General features: G+C 34.3%; 1 protein-coding gene across 2 annotated transcripts; it reads right to left on the bottom strand.

Annotated features, from left to right (window-relative positions):
- Positions 1-1,547: 1,547 nt before the first annotated feature.
- LOC120479472 (uncharacterized) lies at positions 1,548-14,593 on the bottom strand. Of its 2 annotated transcripts, XM_089129048.1 has the most exons (19): positions 14,419-14,591; positions 13,977-14,321; positions 13,524-13,880; positions 10,648-10,752; positions 10,458-10,553; positions 10,259-10,351; positions 9,476-9,550; positions 8,851-8,964; positions 8,577-8,645; positions 6,869-6,946; positions 6,582-6,662; positions 5,880-5,984; positions 5,271-5,348; positions 3,811-3,876; positions 3,548-3,643; positions 3,324-3,422; positions 2,823-2,841; positions 2,661-2,712; positions 1,548-2,552 (listed from the first exon to the last, which is right to left on the bottom strand). In XM_089129048.1, exons 1-19 carry the CDS (start codon positions 14,465-14,467, stop codon positions 2,484-2,486), a joined length of 2,046 nt encoding a protein of 681 aa, XP_088985174.1. In that variant the 5' UTR covers positions 14,468-14,591; the 3' UTR covers positions 1,548-2,483. The 2 variants fall into 2 exon arrangements, with proteins under 2 accessions (XP_088985174.1, XP_088985175.1); XM_089129049.1 differs by lacking the exon at positions 3,811-3,876 and having other exon boundaries at positions 14,419-14,593.
- Between the last annotated feature and the right edge of the window lie 1,344 nt (positions 14,594-15,937).

Raw genomic sequence — 15,937 nt, 5'->3', positions numbered from 1 at the left:
CCCTGAGTGCAGTAAAATAGTTTTTATCATGACAGGAACTTTAATTAAAATGTCTATCAAAAACACTACCCGATTCCCCATTCAATAGATTGCCGATGGGACCGCGTCCAATTGCAGCATATTGAATGAACTGCGGAAAAACTTTAAAAAATATAGTGGGTTATTGGACAAATAGTGGGCTTGTGGGACGGGGGCGTAGCCCAGTAGTGGTCCCGGGACATTTGGTAAATATAGTGGGTTATTGGACAAATAGTGGGTTCGTGGGACGGGATTATATATATATTTTTTTCATTTGTTTTAATTTATAGAAAGCTCATGAGCTGGTAAAATGTACTTTTCTATTTTTCAGAAACTTGAAACATAATTCAGGTCTGAGGGGGTTAAGTAGCCTTTAAAAATGTGCCTTAGAAAAACTGAAAGACTTAGACAATGACATATTTTAAGTCATGTTGCTTTCAGTTAAAACAGCTCAAACATGCATTTCAGTCTGCAAGCCTTTTCTATGAAACCGGGAGTAGGTATAACTGGATCATTGCTGTGATTATATTTCTAGCATGTTGATTGATCTTCTAACACTAACTTATGGAGCGTGTAGCTTTTCATTTATTAAACATTTATGTAGAAAAACACATCATGGCCATATTCCTGAATGACAATCTCAAGATTCATCAGGCTCAAAGTGTGAAATAATGGTTGTGAAGAGCATGAAGAATCATTTTCACACATGAATCCAGTCCTTACATCCATTGCTAGTCTTTGGGATGAGCTGGAGACTTTATGTAGTGCTGGACTCTTGCATTGATGGAAATAATTGTGATGTTATAGTTTTGTTTGTTTGTTTTTTGGTTAAGATGGTGCAACTGTCTTGTTGAATTAACTTTAATTACGTAAAGTGATGGTGTCTCTGCAACATATGGTCTGAAATGTTACTTTAGCACTCGTTCTATTTTGAACCAAATGTTGCATAACCACTATGGAAACGTTTGGATTCATGCCGAATGACAGAGAGGTCGACAATGAGCCCATAAAGTAGAGTTAAGCCATATTTCGTCTTCCTATAATTTTTTTGTGATTTTCCACAAATTTAACAATAGCCTACTGTTCTGATCCTTCTTTGACTCAAAACCGTCTTGGATTGCTTTATCTTGGATTTAGTATCTTTGTGGTGAAATAATTGAACTTGGCTTACGTCCAAAAGTTCATTGCAATTTCTATTTCTTTCCATTTTCAAGGTCTTTGCAGCCTATTGTTTAAATTTGTCAAAATTGTCATAATTTCTACATGTATTCTGCATAACCTGCAAACGTTTTTTGGTCTGATCTGATGTTGTATGACAGTTTGTCTAAAATGTGCGTGTTTAACATTTAGAGAACCGCAAATTAGTCATCGATTTCGGCACGCCAGCTTTTATCAGTTTAAGAGTTGTGTAGATCTGCACTGTTGACTCGAGAACTGATTGAATTAGTTATGTTTTTAGTTTTTCATTCAGGCAATTATTTTGGTAGAAAAGTATGGCTTAGTTATTTCAAATACAAAACAGCAGCAAATTAAGGATTTACATTTATTTATTTACATTTTTTTACAATATGTTGGATTTTACATTTTGGGACAAAGAGTTTTTGTACATTAATGTCACCATTACAATAAATTATTGTAGATTACCTGCCTGATTACATTACTGTAAACACAGGAAAATAATAATCAGCATGTGAAGACGTAATATACTTTAAAACTTTGTCAGATTTTCCAACAACTTGTTCCAACAACAACCAGTTTCACCAGAGAGTGCCGAAGTGATGTTGGTCCATTAAGTGTTTTTCATTGAGGCTCATATAAGATTGACTGAGGTTAATAAATCTGCATCGTATATTATTGAACTATTGAAGAAAGACTTCAATAGACAGCATTCTCTCAACATTTATTTTTATCTGACTGCACTCCCACACATATAAAAATTCAGACACTTACAAATGGATTTGTGAGTTTTTACAAACTGGTTTGTAACTAGTAGTAAACATAAGAAATATATTTTCATAGATTTACGTTTGGCACAGCCAACTCAGTGTATGGCTACTGTACATACAGTACCCTGAGACATTTTCAAAATAAAAAGACAAACATAAGCAGATTGATTTTCAGTTAAAAACAGTTTCAGTCTCTTAGTCATCAAAAGTAAAAAGTAACGGCCTGTCCATGAAACATGAATCCTGATCACTGATGCAACAACCACATAAACATTTACAAAGCATGTTTCAACTCACATATTTAACTAATACATACTCAGATGAATGAATTCACATTTTTTCGAACACGCCACAAGAGCTGTACCGAAATGTCGCGGTTTATGAAACAAACACACAAAAGAATGATTTACCTTTGAAATGATCCGACAACCAATATAAAACGATCCAAGCAATTTGCAACAGAATGCAACACATTTGGAAGTCTTCAGTCTGATTGAGTTGGGTATTATTCAGGAGAAATCACTGTGTGTGTGAAAGAGCAGAAATACGTGTGGACAGATTCTCCATTTCATGAGTCTCTGCTGAGATCTGTGTTTAAAACAAGATATTGTTATTTGGCAACTACACATCTGAACTCTGAGAAGATGTCAAACCTTGCAGATCAGTTAATTATATCACACATAATTATTGCATTACCCTGAGCTCACGGCTGTGTCTTTGATGTCTGTTCCTTTGATTGTGTGTAAATCTGTATTAGAAAACACAATTACAGATTTAACATTGATATATGCAGTTGAAAGTACTGTATACACACACAGGCCTACATGAGAGCTGTATTGAATACAAATCTGAACTTACTTAGTTGTAAAAACCTTCCCTGTGTGACAGGAGACATTAGAGAGAGAGAGAGAGAGAGAGAGAGAGAGAGAGTTGTTTAAAATGTTAATAATTAATGGAAAATCAGAATCACAGTGTAAATCAGTCTTTGTAAGGAGTATGTGAATGTTAGTTATAACTAGATACTACAAATTATAGACACTGGCAAATAAACCAGTGACCCATCAGACCCACTCCTGTTCACTGTCATATTAGGCTTGAGTCAAATATATAATACACTTGATTCTGTGACGAATGAATAATTTGGGGTTATGAGCCATTACGTAGGCTACTTTTGATGACTGTAGCGCCACCATCAGGCCGATCGGAGCGAGTCTTGGTGACGCTGACGCTGTGAGAACCGCCATCCCTCAAAGTATCAAAGTTTCTGCCTGATCACTTTAGGAGAGAATGCTGATCATGGGAAATTTAGGCACTTGAATCCCTAATAACAATAATAAAATAAATTAAAAAGATACTTACAGTAAGCATGCATTAGTAAAATCAGCCAATACAAGGCAAAGACACATTCGGAAGGGAAGACGATGACTCTCAGATCCTTCAAGACGCGCTCACCGTTACCTTTAAAATGATAGAATAACATTAGTGAAAGGAAGATGAACTGGACATCTGAAAGCAATTAGATAAAACTGTGTAATGTTAAAAGATTTGTATAATGTAATATAATATTTTAGATATGTACTTACGTGCTTTGAGGATCAGTTCTGCTGTCAGTGTAACAGAGTTCAACAACACAAGACCAACTGCTCCAAACATGTACATGATGAAATTACAGAGATCCACTACACACACACACACACACACACACACACACACACACACACACACAATCAAATAGTTGCATTAATTAAACTGATCTCCGTCTATATATAAAATGGATTGCATTTATGTTAATTAGGATTATTTAATTTTAATTAGGATTCATTAAGATTCATCAGTGTATAATTACATGTATTTGATCGTTGTTGGTTTGTCTCAGTCTGTTGTTGTCTCTGGTTTCCTGAATGTTCTGCCTCTGTGTTAAAACAAAACTGAAAACTGATTCAAAGCCAAAAGGATGAGAAGAGATCAATCAATCAATCAATCAATCAATCAAAATCAATCAATCAATCAATCAATCAAAATCAATCAATCAATCAATCAATCAAAATCAATCAATCAATCAAATCAAAGGTCTAGTAAAGGGAAAGATTTTTGTACCCAGTGTTGGGCAGGTATTGATTATTCAGAATGAATATGTTTTCATTTAAAAATCAAGCACTTATTACTCATAATCAGAATACACAATGGCAGTCAATTATTCATTGGGAGATTCTCCCAAATCATTCTTTTTTTTCTCTGTAGTTTTTCTAAAATAGTCTGTTGCTTATAGTATATGTTCCAGAAATACACAGAACATGGAGATTTGCAGCCTTATATACTAAATTGTTTTACATTGATTCACATTACATTTATCTACATTCCAGACCCCATAATGACTCGTAACTACTTTGCAAATCTGTTAAAAAGAGCCCAAAACTGACCCGTCACATTGACATTGGTTTGCACACATGGATTTCTGCAAAGCTTTTCATTAGTAAATCTTGTTTCTCAGTCCAAGAGTTCTTTGGGTACAAAAGAACAAATTTACAAATTTCAAGCAGGCTTTCATGTGTTATTCACTTCTGATACAGCCACTTTTGCCATTAAGCTCAGATCAATGAACGTCTTCCTCTGGCATTACAAATAAATGAACACTAGTGGAGAAAATTCTCTCCCTTCTTTCCCACGCTCTCCGTTTAGTCTGAAAGTAAAACTTCAGCAACAAATATAACTGTCCATAACTATCAGACTAACCCTGTCCACACCTTTTCAGTGCTGTTTCACTGCGTGTCTTCAGTAAATCCTGACAGCTGCTCTTTAATGCCAAAAGAGGGTTTCCCCCCGTGTGTCAATGTGATATTTCAGTATTTCTTCTTCAAAATTCAATCACAAATACGGTTCTTGCTTTTTTATTATATTTGGAGTGTTGATTGTGGGACAAATTAAAGTGATTTAGCATAAGGCTGCAACAACAAAAAATTATAATAAATGAAAATAAACGAAGGAATCTGATTACTTTCAGAAACACAGTTCAGTCTCGTTACAAAAGCACCAACTGTGGCCAATGAAGTGATAATTGAGAAATTAAAACAATGTGCAGTTTATCAGCTTTATACAAGTTATTAATTTACTGTATAATAATATAAATATGTATACATTTTACATACAAACAGCCTGAAAGAGTTTAATGCTTTAATTTGCATATGTAAAACATAAACATCACAGTAATGTCATTTCTACTTCTTAGCAGCATATTTTTCTGCTCTTTTATAAATAAAGTGTGTGGTAATAAAGGACACTATATTGTAAGTCAGTGATGGATAATACCTGTCACACAGTATTCAAAGATCACCATCATCTTCAGGACTTCTATAAATAAAATGACGCAGATCCATCCCAAGTAATCTGATGATTAAACAAAAAGCATTTCTGATCAGCACATCTCTTACAAAACGCTGTTTAGTCAATTATAAATGTAAACCTTTATTTGTCCTTGCATAAAATATTTGTCTTTGCATAAAAGCAAGTCTTTGTGATTTCCCATAACAAGTCTACTAACAAAACGACTTTAAGAAAGTGTATTTTTTTTCTGGATGAACTAATAAAATGACTATAAAATAAAGGTAACACTTTTCAATAAGGTTCATTAAACATTAGCTAATATATTTACTGACGTAAACTAACATTGAGCAATACATTTGTTACAGAATTTATTCATCATTGTTAATTGTAGTTAATATACCGTTCATTGCTATAGAACATGTCAGTTCACAGTGAATAATGTTACAGCCTTTGATTTTAATAAAGTATTAGTAGATGTTAAAATTCATATGAACTCAAATGAATAAATGCTGAAGAAGTATTTATTGTTCCTAGTTCATGTTAACTAATGAACCTTATTGTAAAGTGTTAATAAAATAGAGTAATTTGACCCACCTTTCTCCCTTTCCAATATGGCTAGAAGAAAATAAATCACAAGGATGATATCCAGGAGTGGTATTGTTATCATCCACAATGATGTTATCCATCCTTTCTGGAGAACTGTGAATGAAAACATCACCTTCTGAATTCATAAACTTTCACAAGATCTGATCTCAGATCTGACAAGGATCAATTGAGAAGAGTGACATGAAATAAAAATTGACACATTTATGTTCTTCATTAATGTTATTGAATGGTGGACAATTCATCTGTGTGTTTTTGTGTTTTTGTTTTTAACATTGGAATCTTAAGGAAAAATGTCATAACTTCATCTTCTCATGAGAGGATTCACTTTAAGACACTCACTATCAGATATGCCTCAATTCAGTTACACACACCGCTCACTCACAATATCAACAAACAAGTGGATCAAATCAAGTCCCAGATTTTTATTTTTTTCATTTTAATTTTTTTTTTATTTAATTTTTATTTTTATTTTTTATTTCAATAAAAAATATGTCACAATCCAGTCAATGGCAACTCCTGTTCATGCTGACTTTAAATCATGGTTTAGCAAATATTATGAATTAAGCGTATATTTTTATATAAGCAATGTATTATCATATAGTATTCAAAATTAAATTCATGCATATTATTCTGAGTTTTACTCTTTTCACATCTATACAAATACAATAATGTTTTTCAGCTTGTACTTACATTTGAATTTTGCTTGTAGACGAGGTAAAAGTGGTATACAGAGAAGGAGCAGTGCTGCAACCAATGGCACAGCAAGAAATGCTAAAATAAGAGAAAAAGACTGTTATTTTCCCATTGAAAAAACAAGATAAAACTATGTAATAAAGATACATGTGATTGTTTATAATATCTGAAACATTTAATCAACTGTATTTTTACACAAAAAGCAATGTAAACAGGTAGAATTTAAAACTACATGTTGTAAATGAATGTAATTATATATGAATGAATCAGTATTCAGGCTTTACCTGGAGAGGGAAGTACAAATGAGGAAAACAACTGGAACAATTGAGACACAGACAAGAGAAAAATCCCGCACCAAAAACCTAAAAAAAAAAAGAGCAAAGCATGAATGGAAGAATGCACTACAGGATCACCTGAACTACAGGAACAACCACATTTATGTTAATAATTTGTAACTGTGCTCATTGATGTTATTAGTTTGAGTAGAGCACACTGTTAGACCTTACCAGGGTTTTTTACAGTAAAATGCTAGCAACACTGTTGCCAGTTATTTACTGTAGAAATGCACTAAAACTTGAGTTAACTAAAAAATACAACTTATTAGTTTTAGTGCATTTTTATAGTAAATAACTGGCAACAGTGTTGAATAAAGCAACACATAGCGTATCATCAATGTTTACAGATCTTCTCCTGGACTGAAGCACAGGCTCTACTCTTCAGCACAACGGTGACCCAAAAAAACACGATTTTACAGTAAACTACTGGCAACCAAAGCAGCACTACAGTGTTGTTGAAACACCAAGATATCAAAATTTAGCACATTAATCTCAATGATGGTGGCAGTGTATTTTTTTTATTCATGCAGCAGTGCATGATGGGAGTTTTATACTATCCTGTAACCCAACATGCACTGCTGCATGAAACTTTTGAATGTTACCGTTGTTGAGATGAATATTATAATTGTTGATATCTGTGTGTGTCTGACTCAAGCAGGATATTATTTTAATGTTTTATATGATTTCATGTCGTAGATTCAGAGATGTATTTTATAATCTTAACTTAATGTAAGTTTCATATTAAATACCCATATATTCACAGAGTATAAACAGAAAAGATCTGAAAATCAGACGTATCCAGAATGATTATGATATTATAGCAAAAGCCAATAACACCGGATCAACTTCCTCTTGACTTTTTCTAGCTACAACAAATGTGTTTTAAAACTCACTGTTACAGCAGTCAGAGAAAGATGAATGAAACAAGTCCAGGGATAAGAGACCTACTAAAGCAAATACTGATCTCCATTATGGTGACAACAAAATTTATTATTAATCAAATTCTCAACAAGAACTTTTGTACATGTATGAAATAAATAATGTTAAACTGGTTTGTAAACTGTTTTCACACTCTGTGTGTCTGGAAGTCAGTTGTAGATCTTGTGTTTCTCTTTTTCTGATCTTGTTTCTCTGTCCTTCAGTGATTCTGCTTATCAGGTGTTCATCAGTGTCTCAATTCACTCACTTCTTTTCATTCAAGTGGGCTATATTAGTGAACTAATGTAGGGAATAGTGAATGAGGGTATAGGGTGTGATTATGAACACAGTCTCTGAGTGTCGACTTTGAGAGCTGTTAATTCACAGTATATTCCTGTAGGGTAGTTTTGTATTCTACGGTATATAACTGTTTTAATGGAAAATGGTATGATAGTGTCAGAATTTGGCCTGTTGCCAGTATTTTACTGTAAAAAAAAACCTGGTAAGGTCTAACAGTGCATCAATAATCATACAGATTTTACATTTTGGATTATTATTTTCTTCCTTTATATTTTCGCTCTTTATCAACACTCAGTAACACACAGTGTATATTAAACTATATTTATGATTATGTAAAATGCTGCATTGAGAGCATTTGATCAGCAAAGTTTTTTTGTGCTAATAGTATTCTGCAACTCTAATAACTCATATTGGGGTAAATCAATAAGAATGTGCTCACATTGAGTTCGTATGAATGAGGAAACCCGTCTTGGCCGCTCCTGACTGCAAGTCAGCCTTATGAGGTCCACTAAAACACAAACATTGACACACAGTTAGGTCTACAAGACAAGTTGAACACTTGCCACTTATGTATTTGATTTTCATTTTTGGTAATTGTAGAATAAATAAATATGAAAAAACCATTGGTAATGAATTCATTAACCTAATAAATCAGTGCTTATACTTAGCCTGCCGTTTTAAAGTAAGGAATCAAATCATACAGAAACTCTTACTTCCACTCAGGATGAGACACGACAGCAGAACTCCTGCAAAGTCTAGTCCAGAACTTCTACGACGATTACCCTCTGTATCATGTGCACTCTTTCTCCAGACATCTGTAAAAATAACTAGAGGAATAGATACAAATGAAAATGACACACAAGATAAATGATGTCCTGAGCAAGAACAGAACATATCTAAACATATGTGGAGAACAAACACACTTAAATGAGGCCATAACATCACATGATCATGAAGGCAACAGCACATGCAGTGAATTATTACCTATAAAAAGCTGTAATTGTATTATTTTGTAATGAATATTTTAAACACGAGACGTTTCTGTTGTACTAAAGCAGCATATGCAGGACATGTTAATACTCGACAGATATCACTGAAATAGATGTTCTGAGAACTCAAAAAAGAAAGTAATCCTGGGATAGTAGACACTATCTGTATTTTAATCATTTTGAGGATTCAGGGTTGGACGATGGGATTTTAGAAGAAGAGAGGGTGGAGTGAGATTTAATGGCTGAATTCTGGCCAAGTCTACTGAAGTTATCAAAACAGGTCATATTTCATAAAGCTTTATTAATGTCAGAATAATGAGCATGATGTGAAACATTAGGATTTACTCACCTGAATTAACAACGACTGTGAAAACAGTCAATTCACTGGTTATTCTGAAAAACCTGATCCATGTTTTAATGTCGTCTGTAGACAGAAAGGATTGAACAAATCAAATCAGGTCATTATAGAATATTATTACACATCCGTTTCATTGCTCGTACTTTACATTTAAGCAGTTTTATAGGACAACTTGTTTTTTTCACCAAACACTACAAATTTCTTTACACAATCAATCAATACATGCCAAGAATACAGTTTTATTAATTTGACAATTTAATGTATTTAACTGGAGATGTAGATTTATAATGCCCCGAACAAAAACTAAACAACATATTACATCATTTGTGCCGAGGAGCATTCAATGACTAAATGGATCATCTATGGGCACATAGATTTATTTTTAATGTGCATTATTGAATATATCTATTTATTTATTTTAAAGGCATATTATTGAATATATATTTATCTATTGATTGCTTAAGTTGTCGAATTGATAATCGATGTCAATTTTCGCTCTTTTATTCTGTTTATTCTATGTTTATTGTGGTTCCCATGAGTGTAAAACAAATTCCCCCTTGGGGAAATAAAGGTTTCTTTCTTTCTTTCTTTCTTTCTTTCTTTCTTTCTTTCTTTCTTTCTTTCTTTCTTTCTTTCTTTCTTTCTTTCTTTCTTTCTTTCTTTCTTTCTTTCTTTTTCTTTCTTTCTTTCATGTTGCCATCAATTTGCATTTACTGATCCCCTTAACAATAATAATAATAATAATAACAACAACATCTTGAAATCCTAACATACCTTTGAGATAGTTTAAATAAGACAAAGCCCAAATCAACATGACAGGCCTCAGAATAAACAGAGCGCAGCAAGTGACGGTCTCATGGAGAAATCCTGGAACACAATATATTGACGAGTGTTAAACAATATCAATCAAATAAAACATTTTAAGTTTCATCACAACAAAATTACAATACAATCTGCCACATGCTCAACTCACCTTCAATGAGACCCCAGAGGATGAAGGCGAAAAACATGCAGACATTTGGACAAAAGACCAGAGAAAGATGAAGATTCCAGATTGTTCTGCTGTTTTCTGGAGAGAAGATGAAGAATAATCACAGTTAAACGAGTGAAACACTTACAGTCACACAATCACAAGAAATAAAAGATTTTCCTTCCAATCACACCTCTGTTTTTAACTCTGCAGTAGATCAGACAACAGAGCAGAAGCACAGCTCCAAATCCAGCAACGAGACAGAAAAACAACACAGTTATGTGCCGAGAAGAGAAACCTGTGAAACACAGACATCCGCCATTATGTATAACAGCACTGAATCAATTATAATTTATATAATTATGAAGAATTTGCAATTCAAGTTTAAGGAAATCCCTTTTACGAGCACTTATTAACATAAAGGGCTAAAATTAACCCTCTTTTTGTGTTAAAAACTATAGAAATAAATGGACATTTTTTATAAAATAGGCTGAAAATGAGTTTCCCCCCTTTGAAAGACCAGCAGCCGCCACTGGTCAGGATTTACTAGACATGCAGTAAACATTTGTGGAGATTACCTCCTGGAAAACATGTTGATTTCCCTGATATGTGCATTAAGAAGTTTGAAGGCCAAAAAACTGGTTACCAAAATAGGTTAAAAGCTGCAATTAATGATCAACACTACGAAGAGGCTAGTTTATGTTTATTGTTATTGATATTTGTAAAATATCACATTCTGGGAACATCTCCCTTTCAAACAGATTTGTGTTCAATGGGCCTGATGTTTAAACGGTGCGTAGGGCACAAAGTGACCACTGAAATTATGTGTACACTGTAGAACATTGTCCCGCAAATTAATGGAAAAATACTGGCAATACTGTTGCGGGTAATTTACTGTTAATTGTAAATTATTGTAATTTACTGTTAATTGTAAATTACTGTAATTAATTAAAATTACTGTAATTAACACTAAATTTAAACTCAAGTTAACTCATTTCATTTACAGAAATCGACTGCCTTAAAGGGATTCTCCACTTTTTTTGAAAATAGGCTAATTTTACAACTTCCCCAGAGTTAAACAGTTGGGTTTTACTGTTTTCGAATCCATTCAGCCGATTTTATGATATTTAGAAGAATATCGGCAACCAGGCCGTTTCTGGTCTCATTGACTTCCATAGTAGGAAAAAAATATATACTATGGGAGTCAATGAGACCAGAAACTGTCTGGTTACTTATATTATTCTAAATATAAAAATCAGCTGAATGGATTCGAAAACGGTAAAACTCAACTGTTTAACTCTGGGGGAGTTGTAAAATGAGCCTATTTCCAAAAAAAAAGTGGAGAATCCCTTTAAACGTGACAGATTAGGACAGTTAATGTTGTGTTTTATGGTTATGTGGCATTGTAATCGTTTCTGTATATCATTAAGTTCCAAAATCAACCCTTCTCTTACTTTTTAAAATCACTTTCTTGTTTGGATTTTGTCTAATGATTAAATTATCCCCTATGTCGTCCTCTTTACTGTTACTGATTTTTGCGCTCTTTAGCTAAGGTAGATAACCATTTACATTCGGGCTGTCGTTGCCGTTCTATCAGCAGCTGTTGCTTAAAGTCCCTAGTAGTGTTGCAGACTGGACGGGGCGGAGTTACGTGACTACACACACGGTAATTATGTTTTAAGGGGAAAGTACATTAACACACAGTGGGCGGAAATATTAATAGGATTCATAAACCGAAATAACCTACATGGAAAAATTACGTCGGTTATAGGCTCTGAATTTCGGTTTTCGATTATTTTTCGATTAATCATCCAGCCCTAGCTGGAAGTCAGTTGTAGTTCTTGTGTTTCTCTTTTTTCTGTACGTGTCCTTCAGTGATTCTGCTTGTTAACAGCAGGTGTTCATCAGTGTCTTAATTCACTCACTTCTTTTCATTCACTCTAAGTGGACCATATTGTGAACTAATGTAGTGACTGAGGGTATAGGGTGTGATTTGGAACACAGCCTCTGAGAGTCGACTTTGAGCGCTGTTGATTCACAGTATATTCATGGCTTAGTTGAAAACAAAATTACCCAGAATGCTTTGTTTTCTAAGGTATATTACAGTTTTAGGTATATTTTATATAGGTATAAGTATATTTACTGTCAGAATTTGGCCGTTCTGTTACAGCAAGTTTTAATACTGTTGTTACTACAATGATTGTGTAAATGTTGATCAGCATCCAAATATTGATAATGTAGACACTTTCGCGTAGACATTTGACGGCGTGTACAGACACGCAGAATGACGCGGACAACGTTAATGGCGTAGACATACACACGGATAGCTCAAAATGCGTCGAGGTAACGCGCCACTTGACTCGAAATTGCCGTATATGTTTACGCAAAAGTCATGATGTCATGTTGATGTGGAAGTTACAGTAATTTGTCTTGGTGTGACTTCTCACTTTTTGCAGACAATATAAAGGCAGAGTACAGTAACTTCAAAATAGTCTTCAAATGTCAAGATTTTTTTATATTTAGATAATTTTATAAAAAAAAAAAATTAGAAAGATTTCCAGTGTCCTACTTAACTTATAATTTATTAAGCAGCCATTTAGTTTTGTTTAAAACAATAAAAGAAACATTTGGCAGAAATGAATGAAAACATTTTCACTCTTCTCAGAAAATAATGTTATAGATGAAAAGTTTTCCAATTTGTAAAAGCGTATGTATGACATGACCAGCTCAAAATCCCCTTTAGAAATCCTAATCAGTGGGAAATTCTGTGTGCATCTCCACCTCGTCTCCGCCCCAAAATAACCAAAATATGGAGTTTGCCATGCATGCCTAGTTTTACTATGAATGCCACAGAAATTTACACACAAATTGACAGTTTTATGGCATTGCTAATGCTATCTCACACTAATTTACCCTGTTAAAATTAAATCTGGCCCCAAATGTGTAAAAAGGTAGATACTTTTCATGTAAATAGCTGAAGTACCATCTTGTTTACACAATAGCCTTTGAGGAAGGTTGGCTAGTGTTAACAGACTGTATTATATATTTGACCATGTTTTGTCGACTCACCCAGTTGCTCCAGTACCACAGTTGTATTGGCTGAAAGTACTCCAGCAAACACTTGACAGATGTAAACTCCTTTGTCTTCAGTTCTGACACTCTTCAGTCTTAGAGAGAAGTTTCCTTTGGGGATTTCATCAGTGAAGAACTCAACTCTGTCTCTGAATTGCGCATCTGATGAACCTGGAAAAGTCACATTTTTCTGGTAAAGCAGAACCAGAATATCTTCATCTTCATCTGTTTTACTCCATGAAACCTCTTCAATGTGTTCAGGTTTGATGTGAGAGTCGATAGAGCAGTTCAGAGTGACGTCATCACCCACATATGCAGACATGGAGCGACTCGATCCTGATACCAGCAGACGCTCTGAAAGAATAATGGTTTAACAAACACATAAAATACCACAAAGAAAAAAGGCATTTGATTGAACTTTTCAACAGAATTCAAGTGGCTTTCACTCACCAACATCTTTTATTTGAACCTCAGTCTCTCCTGAATCCTGCTGACTGTAAACTTTACATGTGTAATTTCCCTCATCTTCAGCTGTCAGATTGTCCAGACGGAGGGAGAAGTTTCCATGTTGAATCTGATCAGTAAAGAAATGAGCTCTGTCCTGATAATCCTGCTGTTGGACCTCTGGTCGACTCTCACCTTCAAGAAACAAATGAACCAGAGTCTCTGAGTCTGTTCTTCTCCACTCCACCTCCAGACCCTTCACTGGTAAAGGTTTATCAGTATAACAGGGCAAAACCACTGAAGATCCCAGAGGAGCAACCAGAGGAGCAGATGGACCTCGCAAAGTGAAGCCTATAGAAAAATAACAGAGAAACTGATCGCTTTAATAAATGAGAAAGAAAAACTCGAAGGCTATTTCCGCGTTTCAACGTAAAGTGAAAATACGTACCGTCAGCGACCACCAGGAGTATTGCTACAACAATAAACTTAGTGTACATGGTTTACACAAAAAAGGAGCTATAATAAAATCATAATTATCATGAACAAGAGTTTTTGCCTGCAGTCTTTCACACAATACCTCGTCTTAACTTTCGCTTTCGCGTTTACTTTCGCTTTCTTAAATTATGCGCGTGACGCATTATTAAATTAATACGTTGCGTCACTTCTGTTGGCTCTTTAGCGGTTACAGATATACTTGAACAATAACAACTAGCTTCCTACATCACACACACACACACACACACACACACACACACACACACACACTAAATGGTAGGCTGCGTGATTAAAAGACAGCGAAGTCTTGTTGTTTCTGAATGATCAGCTTTCAAAGACGTCGATATTTTATATACAAACAGGTAGGGCTGAGCGATATATATATATATATATATATATATACTGTATATAGGCCTATATACAAATCAATAACAGCAGATAAACTAAATTTAAAGTGAAAGTAAAAGGGTCAAGATCCCAACTAAAGCAAACATTGATCGCCATAATTTGTGATTTTTTTGTCCTTCAGTGATTCTGCTTGTTAACATCAGGTGTCTTCAATAATGCTCAATCATCACTAAATTAATCACATCTCTTCTTCTTCTATGGATTTATTGGCGGGTTGCATACCAACTTTATGGTGCATACCGCCACCACTTGTGCTGGAGTGTGAAGTGATTTCAGTCTAGAAGTTAAAAGATGACTATATTCTAGTCCTAAGACCACTATTCTTTATGCATTTTAAAACTGACCTTACAATTTCCCTGGATCCTTGTTTTGTGTTCAATATGTTATTGATTGTAAATTCTTTGCATCCCATTTCCGTTAGTTCACTTATTAAATCCTTTCTTTCCTGTTCATACCTGGAACAAAATAACAACACATGTTCAACTGTCTCCTTTACTTGGCATATTTCGCATAAACCAGTACCATGTTTCCCTATAATATGAAGTGTTGAATTAAGTTTTGTATGTCCCATCCTTAATCTTGTTAAAATAACCTGACCTTCATCACTTTATCTCATTAACTTTAACACTCTTGAGTGTTAATTTAACACTCATATCTGCATCATATCTTCCATCTGAAAGCAGGTGAAGGTGATTTGCTACTAATCAAGGAACCGGTTTTACTGACGATATGCACATAACATTTGATTTATTTTTGTTAAGGAAAATACAATTTACATGTATTTGAAATACGTATTTAATTACTTTTCAGCATTTTGTAATTTAAATACTGCCCATCTCTGAAAGCAGAAACAGGTACAACTTTTACACAGTGGAAAACCAAAGAAAGGCGAGCCGAGCAGAGTCAAGTCGAGCTGGGGAAAAGCACCAATAGATTAAGGCAGGATTAGGCCTAAATTTAATTAGGACATTTAAGTAGCTTTTATAAATGTGCCTTAGAAAAACACACACGCTACTGGTGTGCATCTTGAGACCGAACAATGGCACTGACATATTTTAAGTATG

Source organism: Pimephales promelas, chromosome 3 (genome assembly GCF_988280905.1).
Source record: "Pimephales promelas chromosome 3, fPimPro1.hap1.1, whole genome shotgun sequence".
Classification (NCBI taxonomy): domain Eukaryota; kingdom Metazoa; phylum Chordata; class Actinopteri; order Cypriniformes; family Leuciscidae; genus Pimephales; species Pimephales promelas.
This window is presented reverse-complemented; position numbering and strand designations above follow the sequence as displayed.

Bases quoted from the DNA above. Each gene is read 5' to 3' on its own strand.
- LOC120479472 (XM_089129048.1), bottom strand. From the start codon at position 14,467: ATGTACACTAAGTTTATTGTTGTAGCAATACTCCTGGTGGTCGCTGAC. The intron at 10,352-10,457 runs GTGAGTTGAGCA...ATTGTGTTCCAG, and splicing joins CCTCTGGGGTCTCATTGAAG to GATTTCTCCATGAGACCGTC. The intron at 5,985-6,581 runs GTAAGTACAAGC...TTTCATTCACAG, and splicing joins TCTACAAGCAAAATTCAAAT to TTCTCCAGAAAGGATGGATA.